The sequence below is a fragment of the Rhinoderma darwinii genome, chromosome 13 (assembly GCF_050947455.1).
Source record: "Rhinoderma darwinii isolate aRhiDar2 chromosome 13, aRhiDar2.hap1, whole genome shotgun sequence".
Taxonomy (NCBI): Eukaryota; Metazoa; Chordata; class Amphibia; order Anura; family Rhinodermatidae; genus Rhinoderma; species Rhinoderma darwinii.
In genome coordinates this window covers 31,401,089-31,417,965 of record NC_134699.1, presented here as the reverse complement: position 1 = coordinate 31,417,965, position 16,877 = coordinate 31,401,089, and the positions used below count along the sequence as shown (strand labels likewise).

The 16,877-nt window shown below is 40.0% G+C and overlaps 1 protein-coding gene across 2 annotated transcripts in view; it reads left to right on the top strand.

Moving 5' to 3' along the window:
* MMP24 (matrix metallopeptidase 24) overlaps positions 1–16,877 on the top strand; it is a 101,896-nt gene that overhangs the window by 67,603 nt on the left and 17,416 nt on the right. For both annotated transcript variants that reach the window (XM_075847053.1, XM_075847054.1), the window contains exons 2-5: positions 6,684–6,832; positions 8,923–9,039; positions 11,864–12,168; positions 15,645–15,806. In XM_075847053.1, coding sequence (XP_075703168.1) covers positions 6,684–6,832; positions 8,923–9,039; positions 11,864–12,168; positions 15,645–15,806 — 733 coding nt within the window. The remainder of the gene's footprint in view (positions 1–6,683; positions 6,833–8,922; positions 9,040–11,863; positions 12,169–15,644; positions 15,807–16,877) is intronic.

Here is a 16,877-nt window from a genome sequence, read left to right as displayed (position 1 = left end):
GTGGGTCATAAGAAAACAAACTCTGCACTTGCGCGTATTGTAAACACTGTGCAGGTTGTAGACCATATTTCGCTTTAAGCTTATTTTCGGTGTACCAACGGGGGACAGAGTCATATAATAGATGACGAACTGTGGTGATGCCTCTAGTTCGCCATTCTAGAAATAGTTTACTTTCTCTACCCTGGGGGAATTCGGGAGGTTTTAATACTTAGTATTTAGATATTTGAAAGGATTTCTGAAAATTTTTGCGAGCTTCTTTCCACAAGGCAATCGTATCGCTTAGCACCAAAGATCTCTAGAATTTATCTCTTTCGGGTCCGAAGTAGTATTAGCTCTGTAACAATCTGTGGGTATGTGAACCCACTGGGCCGTACCGCCGTAGCGGGATAGCAGCTGGCTAAACAGTGTAGCAAGTCAATGTATATATAGTCCAAGCACAAGGGTACCTGTAGTAGTTCAGACAGTAGTAACGGCTAGGCTCAGATATGGGACCTTGGCGGCAGACACCAGGCGTGGTGTAACACAGCAGGCGTGACCGGTGGCACAACACGACTCCAACTTTCTAAGGCACAGGAACAAGGTAGCACGGAATACAGTATACAGGTAGCAGGTACAATTTTTTGTTTTGCGGACTTTAATAGAAGTCCAAGAGAAGGAAAAAAATTGAAGAAATAGGAGGAGAAAAAACTCAGTATGCCTCCGTATAAAATCAGTAAGTAATAATTCCTGGCCGTACTTTTGTGTGCATTCTACAGGCAGTCTATATCAGTGATGTCATTTTTTACACCGACAGAAAAAGAAATTTCAATTTCTTTGCACTCTTCACCTTTCTCGTCTCTTCACGTGAGAAGCCTCTGGGTGGGAGGGCTAGACACTGGATTTCTCATGAATATGCAAATCTTTCCGCTGACACAGGAGTATCTGACTGAATGAGAAAAACGACCAGGCTTACAGCAGCCCAGTGGGACAGAGATGGAAATAGATGGTAGAACATTTTTACTGGGGTTGCTTAAAACTGCTTTATCGTCCATAGGAGCCAGGCTTTTACCTTTAATAACAGAGGCCTACCACAATCTGCAGGGAGACTCTTAGATTTCTAGTCCGTAGGACTAGAGCTTGCAAAATTTTTACCCCTTGTTTTTGGTTTCAAAAGTATATATTGAATGAAAAATAGACATATAGCAAATGATCAACAAAAATCTAATACAAAGTATTCATCAGAGTCATCCATACAGGGCGCTTCATAAGTAGGTATACAGTTTAAATAATAGGTAAATATAATAATAATCGTAGATAAATATAATAATAGGTATACAGTTTAAAGAGGCTCTGTCTCCAGTTTGGCGATTTTGAAGTAGAAAAAAGAGGGATATAACCACGGCGCTGCTACTCAATGAAAATGCAGAAATTAATGATAGTATTTATGTAGTTTATAACTGCCCTATCTCCTACATAATCTAATAGGCGTTTTAATGGAGATAACAACAGTTTTTTTTGTTGTTTTGTTTTTTTTTAAAGTTTATTTTTGACCAAGTTCTGATCAATTTTAGTTTTATTCTAATTTGTTCTAAATGTTTTTTACTTTTCACCAAGTGGGCGTTGTAAAGAAAAGTGTATGACGCTGACCAATCAACGTCACTTTTCATTCATGCCCAGCTTGTTTCACTGCACAGCGTGATCTCGCGAGATCACGCTGTGACGGAACTTCTTCCCACAGGTCCTTCAGCGGAGCCATGGAAGACTGATTATTCGGATAAGCGTCCTGACATGGCTGGAGGCGATGTCTGTTGACTTGGTGAAGGACCTGCGGGAGGAAGTCCCGTCACAGCGTGATCTCTCGATATCACTTGTACTGTGAAACAAGCTGGGATGGAAAGAAGAGAAGTGACGTTGATTGGTCAGTGTCATAAACTTTTCTTTATAACGCCTACTTGGTGAAAAGTTAAAAAAAACACCCAGTTGGGCATATAGAACAAATTAGCATAAAACTAAAAATGATCAGAACTTGTTCAAAAATAAACGTTTAAAAAAAAAAAAACTGTTATTACCTCCATTAAAGCGCCCACTAGATTAGGTAGGAGATAGGGCAGTTAAAAACTGGGGACAGAGCCTCTTTAAATAGTATTTTATAGAATAACAAAACAAATAAGTACAATCTCTTATATGCTTAAATCAGTAACCCCCATTATTTACACATTGCTTAATCTAGTTTTTACACTTTGGCACAAAGTTCTTTATTGGCATTCATTTCTTGGCATGCTTCTTTTATTAACTGAATCATGTTATCTACCGTGCGTGGTTTTCTTGAATATACCCTTTCTTTGATAACTCTCCAAAAGAAAAAGTCCATCGGGTAAAGTCTGGTGATTGTGGTGGCCATTCAACCGGGCCTCGTCTACCTATCCACCTATTGGGTCATTTCTCGTCAAGAAAATTACGCAAAGCTAAAGCATAGTGAGGAGTGGCGCCATCTTGCTGAAAATAGAAGTCTTCATTTTCATGCTCCAACTACAATTGTAGTATTACATTTTCTTGGAGCATGTTAAGGTACCCTTAACATGGTAACCCTTGTATTGTAGAAGATAGGTCCAGTTACCCTTTTACATGAAAGGACCGCCCAAACTGTAACCCCAGGTTGATTCAACTGTTCTTCAATTGTTGCAGGGGGATTTTCTGTTGAGTAATAAACACAGTTGTGCCTATTAACAGCACCTGAAAGTTTGACGTTGGCTTCATCGAACCAAGTTATTATTCTAATAATGCCATCTCCTTGTGTTTCTTCATTCAAAATTGCCTCAGAAAATTGGAATTTTTGAAAAATCTCCCCCTTTGTACCTAATTATGCACCCCTCTGTATATTCAATAGCAATGGCATGTAAGAAAAAAAAACACAAAACAGACAGTACGGTGTACAACAAAGAGATCATAAGAGGTCACATATATATGGAGGAGGTAATATAAAAAAAAACTGTCTAATATCTAACAAAAAGGTAGTACAATGAACTATAATATTGGAAGTTATTTTATGGCATAATATGATTAACATGCTGTGTGGTAGGATAGCGTTGGTGTTTTCCATTTATAAGCTATGTGTATACGTGCAGCCATCAAAATAAATTAATAAGTCCCCCCCACCCATGCCGCTTACACTGCTGGTTTGGTATTGTGAAAATTATTGCCCACATACCTTTATTAAATGTCTTGGTTCTTGTAAAACTACAAAACTCAACTTAAATACCTCTACGCACCGTATGGTAATTAGACACAAAGAGTCCTCCGTAGCAGGAAGTGTCCTGCTCAGGGACATAACTAGGAAACACTGGGCCACATAGCAAACTTTTGACTGGGCCCCCCTCCCTTGGGTGCCACACAAAGCCCGCCCTTGTAGATAGTGCCCCCTGTATATAGTGCCATCCAGCCCCCCCTGTAGACATTTCTATACAGCCTACCCTGTAGACAGTGTTATACAGCCCCCCTGTAGACAGTATCATACAGCGCCCCCTGTAGACAGTGCTATACTTTAAAGCATCACAAAGAGGGACAATCGATGCGGCGTGCAGCAGAATTTTTTTTATTTTAAGCCACGCCTCTAATCCCACCCAATCCCCGCCCATACACTCCCGGTTCCGGTCGCACAGTATCATTCTCCCATAGTGCCCCCCACACAGTATAATGCCCCCATAGCTGCCACCATACAGTATAATACCCCCATACAGTATACTGACCCATAGATGCCCCCATACAGTCTAATGCCCACATAGATGCCCTATGCAGTACAATGCCCACACAGATGCCCCTATACAGCATAATGCCCCATAGCTGCCCCCATGCAGCATAATGCGCCCATAGCTGCCCCATACAGTATAATGCTACCCATAGCTGTCCCCATACGGTATAATGCTCCCCATAGCTGCCCCCACACAGTATAATGCCTCCCATAGCTACCCCCACATTCCCTACACCATTACTCAACCTCCGTCAGCCTGAACACCTGGAGTCTTGTCTTTCTATTTCCCTTAGACAGCCATGGCACTAGAACAGGTCGCCTGCTGTTATATCCCATCCATGCTGAGGAACAGTTGTTGCGTTGAGTTGTGCGTTCGGATACATTAGTTGGAGCACCAGCGTTGTATTCAGCTGCAATTTGCTTTTCGTCAGAACGATTTCTGACATCCTCCTCCGACCCCTTTCGTTGATGAGTTGTTAATGTCCACAGGTTTTTGTTTTTTTTACGATTGATGTTCAAAGTTCTTGTTGTTGGGGCCTAAAAAAGTGTCATTTTTCTCCTAAAGCCTATAGCATTTGGTCGATCCCTAAGCAGTAAATATTCGAAGTGCATGGCTAAGAACCATGGCTGATAGGTCATTATATTTTCCTAAAGATCGCTTTTGACATTTAAATGTTGAATAATCAATATTCTCACTTATCTTTATTGGTTTTAATGTTCTTACGTCATTTTTGGGAAGAATTATCCATAGAAAAAATTGGACCCAAAATACATAGTCCCAAAACAAATGTGTGATAACAAATTAAATATTTATTGCTAAAAGGCTAACGCGTGATAACAAATTATGTCCCAAAACTATTTTTTCTACGGATAATACAACCTGTTACTGGAACGGACGTGGCAGCAGCATACGGATTTATACAACCTTTGGCTGCATCAGAGTTGTGCCTGAATTAGCACAACCTGTATAGATGAACGCAATTTAGTCGCTACCTTTCTGACCATCCTCTCTGGTTTATTTGCATTATGTGGCGCCTTTTTACTCCTTATAGATTTCTTAAAGTGTAGCTAAACGTTTGACAAACTTCTGACATGTCATAGTGACATGTCAGAAGTTTGGATTGGTGGGGGTCCGAGCACTGAGACCCCCATGAATCGTTAGAACGAAGCCGCTTCGTGTCTGTTTGGCTTTTTACGGAAAGCTGAAGTATCGGAGTACGGGCTCTTAGACTTTCTATTGAATCCGTACACCGATACATCTATTTCCGGAAAAAACGCTTTAGTTGCTTCGTTCTAGCGATTGGTGGGGGTCTCAGTGCTCGGACCCCCACCAATCCCAACTTCTGACATGTACACTACCGTTCAAAAGTTTGGGGTCACCCAGACAATTTTGTGTTTGCCATGAAAACTCACACTTATATTTATCAAATGAGTTGCAAAATGACTATAAAATATAGTCAAGACATTGACAAGGTTAGAAATAATGATTTTTATTTGAAATAATAATTTTCTCCTTCAAACTTTGCTTTCGTCAAAGAATGCTCCATTTGCAGCAATTACAGCATTGACCTTTGGCATTCTAGCTGTTAATTTGCTGAGGTAATCGGGAGAAATTTCACCCCATGCTTCCAGAAGGCCCTCCCACAAGTTGGATTGGCTTGATTGGTACTTCTTGCGTACCATACGGTCAAGCTGCTCCCACAACAGCTCTATGGGGTTGAGATCTGGTGGCTGCGCTGGCCGCTCCATTACAGATAGAATACCAGCTGCCTGCTTCTTCCCTAAATAGTTCTTGCATAATTTGGAGGTGTGCTTTGGGTTATTGTCCTGTTGTAGGATGAAATTGGCTCCAATTAAGCGCTGTCCACGGGATATGGCATGGCGTTGCAAAATGGAGTGATAGCCTTCCTTTTTCAAAATCCCTTTTACCTTGTACAAATCTCCCACTTTACCAGCACCAAAGCAACCCCAGACCATCACATTACCTCCACCATGCTTGACAGATGGCGTCAGGCACTCTTCCAGCATCTTTTCAGTTGTTCTGCATCTCACAAATGTTCTTCTGTGTGATCCAAACACCTCAAACTTCGATTCGTCTGTCCATAACACTTTTTTCCAATCTTCCTCTGTCCAATGTCTGTGTACTATTTAATGAAGCTGCCAGTTGAGGACCTGTGAGGCGTCTATTTCTCAAACTAGAGACTCTAATGTACTTGTCTTGTTGCTCAGTTGTGCAGCGGGGCCTCCCACTTCTCTTTCTACTCTGGTTAGAGCCTGTTTGTACTGTCCTCTGAAGGGAGTAGTACACACCGTTGTAGGAAATCTTCAGTTTCTTGGCAATTTCTCGCATGGAATAGCCTTCATTTCTAAGAACAAGAATAGACTGTCGAGTTTCACATGAAAGCTCTCTTTTTCTAGCCATTTTGAGAGTTTACTCGAACCCACAAATGTAATGCTCCAGATTCTCAACTAGCTCAAAGGAAGGTCAGTTTTATAGCTCCTCTAAACAGCAAAACTGTTTACAGCGGTGCGAACATAATTGCACAAGGGTTTTCAAGGGTTTTCTAATCATCCATTAGCCTTCTAACACAGTTAGCAGACACAATGTACCATTAGAACACTGGAGTGATGGTTGCTGGAAATGGGCCTCTATACACCTATGTAGATATTGCATTAAAAACCAGACGTTTGCAGCTAGAATAGTCATTTAGCACATTAACAATGTATAGAGTGTATTTCTGATTAATTGAATGTTATCTTCATTGAAAAAAACTGTGCTTTTCTTTCAAAAATAAGGAAATTTCTAAGTGACCCTAAACTTTTGAACGGTAGTGTAACTATGACATGTCAGAAGTTTGTCAAATGTTTAGCCACATTTTTGGCGATGACCAAAGCAACAAGGAATGTTTTTAAGACCAGCCTGAAATTCACGGTTGACCTTTTTCTCTCTCCACAGAGCTGGTTGAAGACATATGGCTATTTGCTCCCATACGATATCAGGATATCAGCTTTACATTCAGGAAAAGCTATGCAGTCCGCAGTTGCAACAATGCAACAGTTCTACGGGATTCCGGTGACCGGTGTGCTGGACCAAATGACTATTGAGTAAGTCATTCCCAAATTACATTTTCTGCTTCAATCAAATTGGAATTTTTGATTTGATAAAACCACATTCATATTCTGCATGACAGCTAAAAAATAAATAAATGAAGCACTGTAATGTATATATTTATCATAACGATCTCATCAGTACTGCGACTGCACCCATGTGATCAGCGGTTGGAGCGTGGCTGTGATACATAGTCCTACTCTTGGCACAGCTGCTGGGATCTCTGCTATCAGCAGTTAACCTTGTCAGTCCGGCGATCAAAGGTCACCAGGGCTGCCACATGCAATTGCTTATTAGGGCATATAGACAGTATGCTCTAATAGGTGCCTGTGCATATTACTCTACACAGGGTCAATATTCTGACATACAGAAATTTTCAAGCATATTATAGTTAGAAAAGAAATGTTTTCGAGTGATCTCCATATATGAGGCAAAAAATATGTAATGCAAAAAAAAAAATATAATATTAAAAAAGTGACACAGACATATTTTTCAACAATATATTTTTGGTCTAATAAAAACTATATTATGTAACGTAATGCTCACATATTTGGTATTCTTATGACCATAACAAATTGTAGTAGAAATATATTCACTTCGTTTAGGTTACAAATGGGGTTAAAAAAAAAACAAAAAAAATATTGGAGAAAAACAATGTGTTGTTTTTGTTTTTTCTCTGTATTTTAAAAAAAATAACGATTAAAAGGTAAAAAATAAATAAATATATATATATGTATTAACACCAAAATGTTGCATATAGAAAGTACAACCAGTACAAAAAACAAGACAAAAAACAAACCCATCATTCGTTCAAAAAGACCAACTTGAAAAAACAAAAAGGCCTCCTTAGATCTATTCATTCATTTATTCATCTGACACAATACTGTACCAGATACGTATATTTGTCTTGGTCCAAAAAATGTTGCATCTCTTTTTTTTGTACATTAAGAACTATTTTCCAGCTGAGCACCACATGAGAACTTCATGTCTTCGCAATTATGATGAGTGGCCGAGAATAATTTTTAAGTGATTGTGATACATTTCTAGAGCGGCTGAACAAATTTTCATTGACCCTAAAAATTTGGATTGGCACCATAGAGACAGACATAATGACTCTGTACATACAGGATATGTTAACTTTTTTCTTAATACTTGTTACAGTGTATGCCATATTTATCTTCTCACAGTGAACTGGGCATACAAATTAGATCAATATTGGCAAATAATCTAATGTGTATGGGGCAACCCCAAAAAATATATTTTTTCCAACAGGAGATAAGCCACTGCCTTTATGTTTGAGCTGAGAGAGATACGACTCAACCGACAGCGATCTCATGTATATGGCCCGCTTTAAGCTGCCCATACACTTTAGATAGCTGTCGCCCCCAATGTTTTCAATAGGGAGAGGGAAATAAGCGACTGTCAGACTTTTCTCCCACAGGGTCAAGGGATCGGGCATGTAGAAATATATCTGCATTCAGGGGAGAGTTAGGACACCCCCGACTGTCATCTAATGTACTAGGCACCTTTAAGTCCCTATACAGTAAATTGATTAAAAATGGTCCTTGGGATTATTATAAGTAGTTTAACCAGTTACCTCCCAATGTCCTCCAGCAATAATTTAAAGCCCTCTTTTTTAGTTTTTCAATAAAGTTAAATTTGGAATTTTTTATGTCGCTGCCTTAAATCGGAATGGAACATTAACCAGTTTCACACACCTTCAGGTCTGACATATTCTCGAGACGTTCTCTTATTAAATATACATATCTTTTACTTAGTATATATTAGATCTAAGAACGCCATAGCACAATGTGCAGAGTATGTCAGGGTTTTCAGTCAACTTCATAGAGCATAGCAATTTTTGACATGAGTACAAAATGCCTATGACACACTGTAAAAATAAAATGCAATATAATGGCCGTCATTCAGGAAAAACTTAAATTTACCATATAGTCAAAGCTTCAGGTCTATTGTTAGCGCTGCTTTGTGGCCGCTTGTAATAAGGAATGCTAACTTTGATGTATTTCTTGTGGCTCAGTGATCACAGTGGTGTTTGCTCTTCATTTCCTATATAATGATCATGTAGGTGGATGAAAAAGCCTCGCTGCGGGGTGCCTGACCTTCCTCACTTAAGCCATAAAAGAAGGAACAAGAGATATGCACTAACAGGCCAGAAGTGGAGGCAGAAACACATTACATACAGGTATGCTTCGCTTGTAAAGATGAGTAATTGTGGGGCTTCTACAAAGCTAATGGTGCCGGTCACATTTGTAGCCACACTTTTTCCAGCCTACAAGACCTTCTACTCTACTCTTCCATTGTGGTATATACACAACATTATTAACTTTCCAATGAACAGGGGGAATTGAATAGACGGAATGGAAAAATAATGAATACTTGTGACAAAAGATTGAAAATAATTTTCTAGTTTTTGTAAAGTGACTACTAATTTCACCTTGACTATATTTCCCAAGATCTTTCGATCCCAATTTAATGTGTTACTTTTTTTAACTTTACACATGTGTCGATGTGTTGCACTCCATGCATCACATGTATGAAAATCATATCAGGGGCCACCTACCAACATGTTTTACTTGTATTCATTAGAAAAGAATGGGCACAGATCGGGGTATATAGGGCATAAGGGAGGCCATTCACAGGCGGATTGTATGGTTGGTGAGACATATACATACATATTTTTGCTTATTTGTCACATTTGAATGTTTCAGATCATCAAAAAAAAATAATAATATCAGATAAAAATAAACCAAGTAAACACAAAAGGTTAGAAGGTCTCAAAAAGAAGCACATGATGGCACGTCCCATAGAGATTCAAATACAGATGCCAAACAAAGACATTGAAATCTGCCAGTTTGGAAAGGGTTATAAACCATTGCTAAGTCTCTGGGACTCCAGCGAACCACAGTCAGAGCGAGCCGTTATCCACAAATGTAGAAAACTTGGAACAGTTTTCGAAACTTCTCCAAGATCACCTTTTTGACGATTTATCCAGGAGGTCACAAAAGGATCCCATTCTAAGAGTCCTCTTACATGGCCCGACATAGGCCGTGTAAACGAGCGCCGATCAACGAGACAGCTCGTTGATCGGCGCTCGTTTGCTCCTTTCATAAAGGAGTTATGTTTAGGGACGAGTGCTCGTTACAATTATCGCTCTTCCTCATGCATTTCTATTATGTTGGCAGCATATCTCCCAGTTTACGTAGAGAGATGTACTGCCGAAAACGATATTTTATTCTGCAGAAACAATACGATCAGCCGATGAACGAGTTTGCTTATTCATTGACTGATCGTTGTCCTGCTTACACAGGACAATGATCGAGAATGAGCATTAACATGAACATTCGTTTGCCCCATAATTGTTCCATGTAAAAGGGTTTTAACATCTAAAGAACTCCACACCCCAATTGGGTTGTCCGGTTATCGCCAAACAGTGCACCAGGGGAAGAGAAATGTCATCAAGTAATGAAAGTAGCATAACTTACCTGTTAAATGCCCTGTCGCTCAAATTCCGCCACTCCGGTGCTCCCACCAGTCTCTGTTTACACACGTGACCCCTGCAGCCAATTATTGGCCTCATAATCACTGTCATAATTGATGGAACCATGAATCCTGCTCTATCAGAAAATCATGAAGGAGAATGTCCGTCCATCAGTTTGTGACCTAAAGCTCAAGCGCAGTTGGGTTATGCAGCAGGACAATGATCCGAAGCACCACAAGCAAGTCCACCTCTGAATGGCTCAAAAGAAACAAAATGAAGGTTTTCGAGTGGCCGAGTGAAAGTCCTGGTTTGAATCCTCTTGAGGTGCTGTGGCAAGACCTTAAACGGGCAGTTCATTCTTAAAAACCCTCCAATGAAACCGAATGAAAACTATACTGCAAAGAAGATTGGGCCAAAAGGAAACCACGGCGAAGTTATTACAAACGTTTGATTGCATTTGTTACTGCCAAGGGTGGCACAACCAGTTATTAGATCTAGAGGGGCAATTACTTTTAACCATGAATGATATAGGTTTTGAATAAATCTTTATCCGCAATAAATGGAATAATCATTTAAAAGCTGCATTTTGTGTTTACTGGTGTTGTCTTTATGTTCTATTGAAATTCGTTGGATGATCTGAAACATTTAAATGTGACAAATTAGGAAAAATAGAAGAAATCGGGTGAAGGCCAAATACTTATTCACAGCTTCTTCACTCCAATGTGCATAAGTAGTCGACGACAACCTACTATTTTCTCATTGGCTCGAATTCATTGTCTAGAAATGTCCAACATTTTTGAAAATCTCTACGTGTCATAGTAAATGCCTCAATGGTTGAAAGCACATCTTATCTCTAACATACTTGGCCTAGTTATCCCCATGTATTGACGTCCATATATACTGTAGTTTACATTGGCCCATGTAAAGGGGCCTTTAAACAAGCACCAATTGACTTATATCGTCGATTGGCAAACGTTATGGGCAGAAATCTGCCCGAGTAAAGGGACCTTTTGTCACCTTTCAACACCAGTTTATCCATAGCATTAACCTATGTAAAAAGGGTCATTCTCCGGATTTTAAAATCCTCATCCCTGAAAATCTCATCCACATGAATTGTTCTGTAAAAAAATAATTTGGTGCAGAATCGGCAAATCTATGTGAATGAGGCATAATGCAAACAAAAAGAGCCCTTTTACATGGGCAAAGATCCGATCAGCTGACAAACAAGCATTTGCTTGTTTGCTGGCTGGTCATTGGCATGTTTACACAGGGCACTGATCGCCAACGAGCATTTATATGAGTGTTTATTCTCCAAACCATTGGCCCGTGTAAAAGGGCCTTAGCTCAGAATCAGTACAAGATAAGTAATGCAATGTATTTACAAAATTGATCGACTTTTTATATGAATGAATGCTGCACATAAACTGTAAATTGGCGTCCAAAGGTGAACATACCGCTTTATAGATAAATTGTCCTAGAAACATTTATAACAAGCGGGAATTTATATCTCCCTTATCTTTCTTTTCAGCATACACAATTATACTCCTAAAGTAGGAGAATTGGACACTAGAAAAGCAATCCGCCAGGCCTTTGATGTATGGCAGAAGGTGACTCCACTTACATTTGAAGAAATCCCCTATCAAGAAATTAAAACGTCGCATAAAGAAGCAGACATTATGATATTTTTTGCTTCTGGATTTCACGGAGATAGTTCTCCATTTGATGGGGAGGGTGGATTTTTAGCACATGCCTATTTTCCTGGACCTGGAATCGGAGGAGATACACATTTTGATTCGGATGAGCCCTGGACACTGGGGAATTCCAATCATGATGGTGAGATATTCCGTTCACCTTAAGATATCTAATATGGTGCTCCCTCAGCTCCCAGCATTGGCTGTATTACAATGGTTCTCATTCAGCTGCATTGCACTGGGTGGTATGGTATAACTATGTCCTCAAAAAGATTGATATGCCAATATTGGTGGCATCAACACAGATGACATAACTGATGGAATCACAATAGATGCAATAACAAAAAACATTGTGGGAAAAAGCTAAAAGGGTTGTACAAGATTAGAAAAAAGGGTCTTCTTGTTCATGGGCCGTTTCTGCTATTGCAGCTTAGCCCCATTAATTTTCTCGGAACACGACTCTTCTGTCCTGGCAGAAGTATCTATCATAGATCACTTCATTCAGGAAGACATTCTCCTATTCAGATTGGCACGAGACCAGGACGTTACAAGTTAACTTCCTTCTTGCAGCCGAAGACTGGTGACTGGAGACCCTCTGGCTGGCACTGAAGCTACGCTACATGTCCCTATTTTAGCATGAATGTCAACAACTGGTGAGGCTAAAGTATCACTATGGTATAGTTGGTGGGGTCCGGATAAAAAAGTTTGAGAAGCCCTGACTTGATATGTTGTATTGTGTTCGGCTGTGAAATGTATGAGATATATAGGCGTTTTCAGCCCCAGGATATAAACAAAAACTTAAAACTGGCGAGGGATTGAAACACAACGAGAGTTGCAGAACTTTTCTTTATATATTAAGCTTTATTTACATAACACGGTTAAACCCATGTTAGGCTGGGTTCACACTGAGTTTTTTTGCAGGAGGAAAATCGGCAGATTTTCCTCTGCCTGCACGCGTATTTTCACAGCGTTTTTTGCCCACGCCCATTGAGTGCCGCAGGCATAAAACACAGTGAAATACGCTTTCTCTGCCTCCCATTGATATCAATGGGAGGTCAGAGGCATAAACGCCCGAAGATAAGGCATGTCCCTTTTTCCCGCGAGCCGGTTTTTCCGCCTTTTTTGTCACGTTTTGCGGCGCGGTTTCCGCGTAAAAAAACGTGTGTGAACTCCCCCTAAAGGGGTTCCGTATGAACCTGACTGCCAACTGCATGGCCACAATCAATGAGCGGGTCTGCTAGAGTCTTTTCCTATGCAGGTAACCATTGTTGCTGAGTTGTGACAGAACTAAGATGCACACATTTGCATTTATGTTACCTTATTAAATACACTTTTGTATTACAAAGTAAATTATTAGGGGTTCTATCATAAAATGAACTGTAAATTACTTCCCATGGTTTACTCACTCTTTGAGATAGACTTTGTAATTATTCTGCATTCAGACTGTAAATCCAGTATCTGAATGTATCCGGACTTTGTCCACTGTGGATTAGGAAATGGGCGGCTGCAGTAAATGGTGAGCCCCAATGACCAATGTAGTGATCAACAGACCCATTAAGGTGTCATGTACAAGAGTCCCTGCGATCCCATAATATGGAGTTTGTAGACACTCCATGTGCCGGCATATAGTGCCTTTGGACCTCACAGTATTATGTAAGTCATGCTTCTAGGGGAATATAACTGTAATATAGAATATGTCACAATTACCTTTCTCTCGGATTCATTATGAGAAAAAAAATTCTATCTATATCATAGTCAAATCCTTCTGTCTATCACCACTCGGGCCGGGGTTATAGATAAGTGCCGAGAACAATTAGGGCTATGGATTATAATAGGACACATTGCATATGATTGTCAGACTCAGTTTGCCGTCTAGCTGTGAATTGCTAAGGTTCACCTAGGGATGGCCACCACGACTGGTACCATACACATAATACTATAAACAGGTGGTGCCAGAGAGAACAGCCATTAGGAATTTCATGTTCCTGCTCTGAGGCCACGTTCACATATATGTCTGTGTTTCCGTTCTTCTGCTCTGTCACAGGAGCGGAACAACGAGAATACCCGAAGCGCCGATTCCTTTGCATGACCGACATCATCGGCACCCGATGGAACCCATTGACTTTAATGGGTTCTATCGAGTTTCCTGACGGTGATCCAATGCAGATGTGAACAAGGCCTTAGTCTCTCCTGTCTCACTGTAAGCATAGGTACATTTTATAGCTAAATCTGATGATGCTACCTTAGGATAAATATGATTTTATTATTTCCTTTATGAAATGTAAGGAAATATTTTATAGTCATCAGAACTTGATAAATTCCAACAAAAATTTAATATTTACCCAATATCTTCCCCTTTGATTTCCATAGTTTGTATTAATAACTGGAATAGTGGTAACTTTGGGAAACATTTTCCCCTTCTCCAGGTAGTGCAGTGCATTAGTTGGATCGGCTACGTTTCAACACAGTGTATGGATGGTCCAGTCTCTGTAGCACATGATATGTAACATATTAAAATGCTTTATTATTATTATTATTATTATTATTATTATTATTATTATTATGTGCCTGCAAGTTGATTTTGACTCTTTGCGATCAGGTGAATAGTGATTCTCCATAATGCATTGCCTTTTGTTTGGGGCATCGGGCTGTTCATTGTGTGGTAGTATGGATGCATCTTGTCGCTGGTCTCGTTCTTACCCTTTTTCCACCAGCTCTCAAAAACATTATTGTCTTTTCAATATGCAGGGTCTTCTCATAATGTATATGGAATAAGATCACTTCAGTCTGGTCAAAGTTAGTCTTGGCTTGGTCAAGAATCCAATTATTTAATTTCTCAAAAGTCTCTGTACGAAGCTGTCAATAGATTCTATGTTCTTGTCCATTTATGACATCCAAGAAGACCATCCAGGAACATGAAATTCTAGATGTTTCTTTTCATAACTTTTTTTATCTGTACTCTACTATGTACCCGTGTCTATTGGATTTCTTGAATGCTAAATCCTTAGTTGTTTAATGGATTGGCTAGTTTGGACCACCTCATCTTAGTTTGCATTTCCCATCGACTACAGCTTATTCCAGGGGTCTTCCAATCAGCCGATATTGCCGGAGAAACCTATTTGTCAACAGATCATTTTCTAGCAGCAGAAGCAAAGCAACTCAAAGAACGACCATAGTTTTCTATTGCCGACCCCCAGAGTAGAGAGCTCCATTAATGCGGTTCTGGCTTACAGAGAGAGCTCTAAACAAAGACCCTCCTTTATTAAACCTGCAATCTAACCTCACAGCCAATGTCACATGGGCTTCCCGGGGTATCAATTACCCCACCGTTACCAGGTGGAACTCCAAATCTTCCCCAGCAACAGCTCAGATTGGCCAAAACTTGAGACAATGATCTGCCGTTACCAGGGTGGTAAAAGTTCTCTGATACCGGCGGAAATAATGGGCAGGAGAACATCCAGCTAAACAAAACCCTAAACAAAATTTATATGGGAGGATTATAATTCCATGTCGACCCTCCGTAACGTCAATGTACGGGATCTTTCCCTTCAGCGGGTTTCAGCTACTATGTGTGCCTCATGACCTGTGCTTACAGTTTGTTCTTATTTGTCCTTGCAGGTAACGACCTCTTTCTAGTTGCTGTTCATGAACTCGGCCATGCCCTGGGTTTGGAGCATTCCAACGATCCCAGTGCAATAATGGCACCTTTCTATCAATATATGGAAACACATAACTTCAAGCTTCCCCAAGATGATTTACTGGGAATACAAAAAATCTATGGTAAGTGTATGTATGCATGTATTTTACTTACATGGACTAGTAACAATCATATTGTCATATTTTAGTAAAGGTTACAAATAAAAATATTGATAGCTGCCATTAATAGCTTTTCTAAAAAAATATTTGTAATAGGTTCATATGGATGACACCAGTATTTTTCTGTGCACTGATGTTGCATTTGTATCCATGTCCTTTAGTAATTCATATAGTTATAGTACTAGTATATAGACACCTTTGGATAAACAGTGCTATAGGTCTTGCATAAGTAGGTTAGTACCGTAGTACAAAATGTACATAAAACAGAACACAATTTACCTTAGTACAAAATGTTCAAAACAGAATGCAATTTTTGGGACTATCTTCAGCAGGCAATGCTACATATGTGGCAGCAGACTATGTGACTAGTTCTTTAAAGGGAACCTGTCACCAGCATTTCACCTGTTGAACTCTACTCAGCACTCGCTGGCCGCTTCTGTCAAAAGTTCATTGCCGTTATCCCCGCTCCTAAACTCCTCATCCGACCCTAAATAATGGTCTGCAAACGTGTTGTGCCTTTTATGGCAATAATCCGGCAGTCTCGTTCGTTCCTCTTCTTATGCCCACCCCCGCCAAAAACTGGCCCGCCCTGAATGCCGAAATCTCGTCTGGGATAATGTGCATGCGCCCGTTATGTATGGTCCGACACCCTTCCCTGCTTCGTCCAGACCTCAAATCTAGTAACTGCGCATGTGCCGCTATGGTCTCCGGTTGTGCGCAGGGACCAGAACAGGACATCAATGTGCAAGCATGGGATTTCGTATGTGCTGGGGGGAGGCGAGGAGCTGCCAATCAAAAATAAGGAGGCGGAGTTAACTCGAAGAGTCTTGAGGAATGAAGATATGACTATTCAAACAAAGATATGACTCTTATGTTCATTAGCATACAGCACAGGAAACTTAAAAACAGAATACTAAAGCTACAGTGCCGACCTAGAAGATAATTATAGGTTACACAAAAATGATATTTCACCCACCACCACCAGGTATTACTGATTTAATAGGTGAAATTCTGGTGACAGGTTCCCTTTAAGGG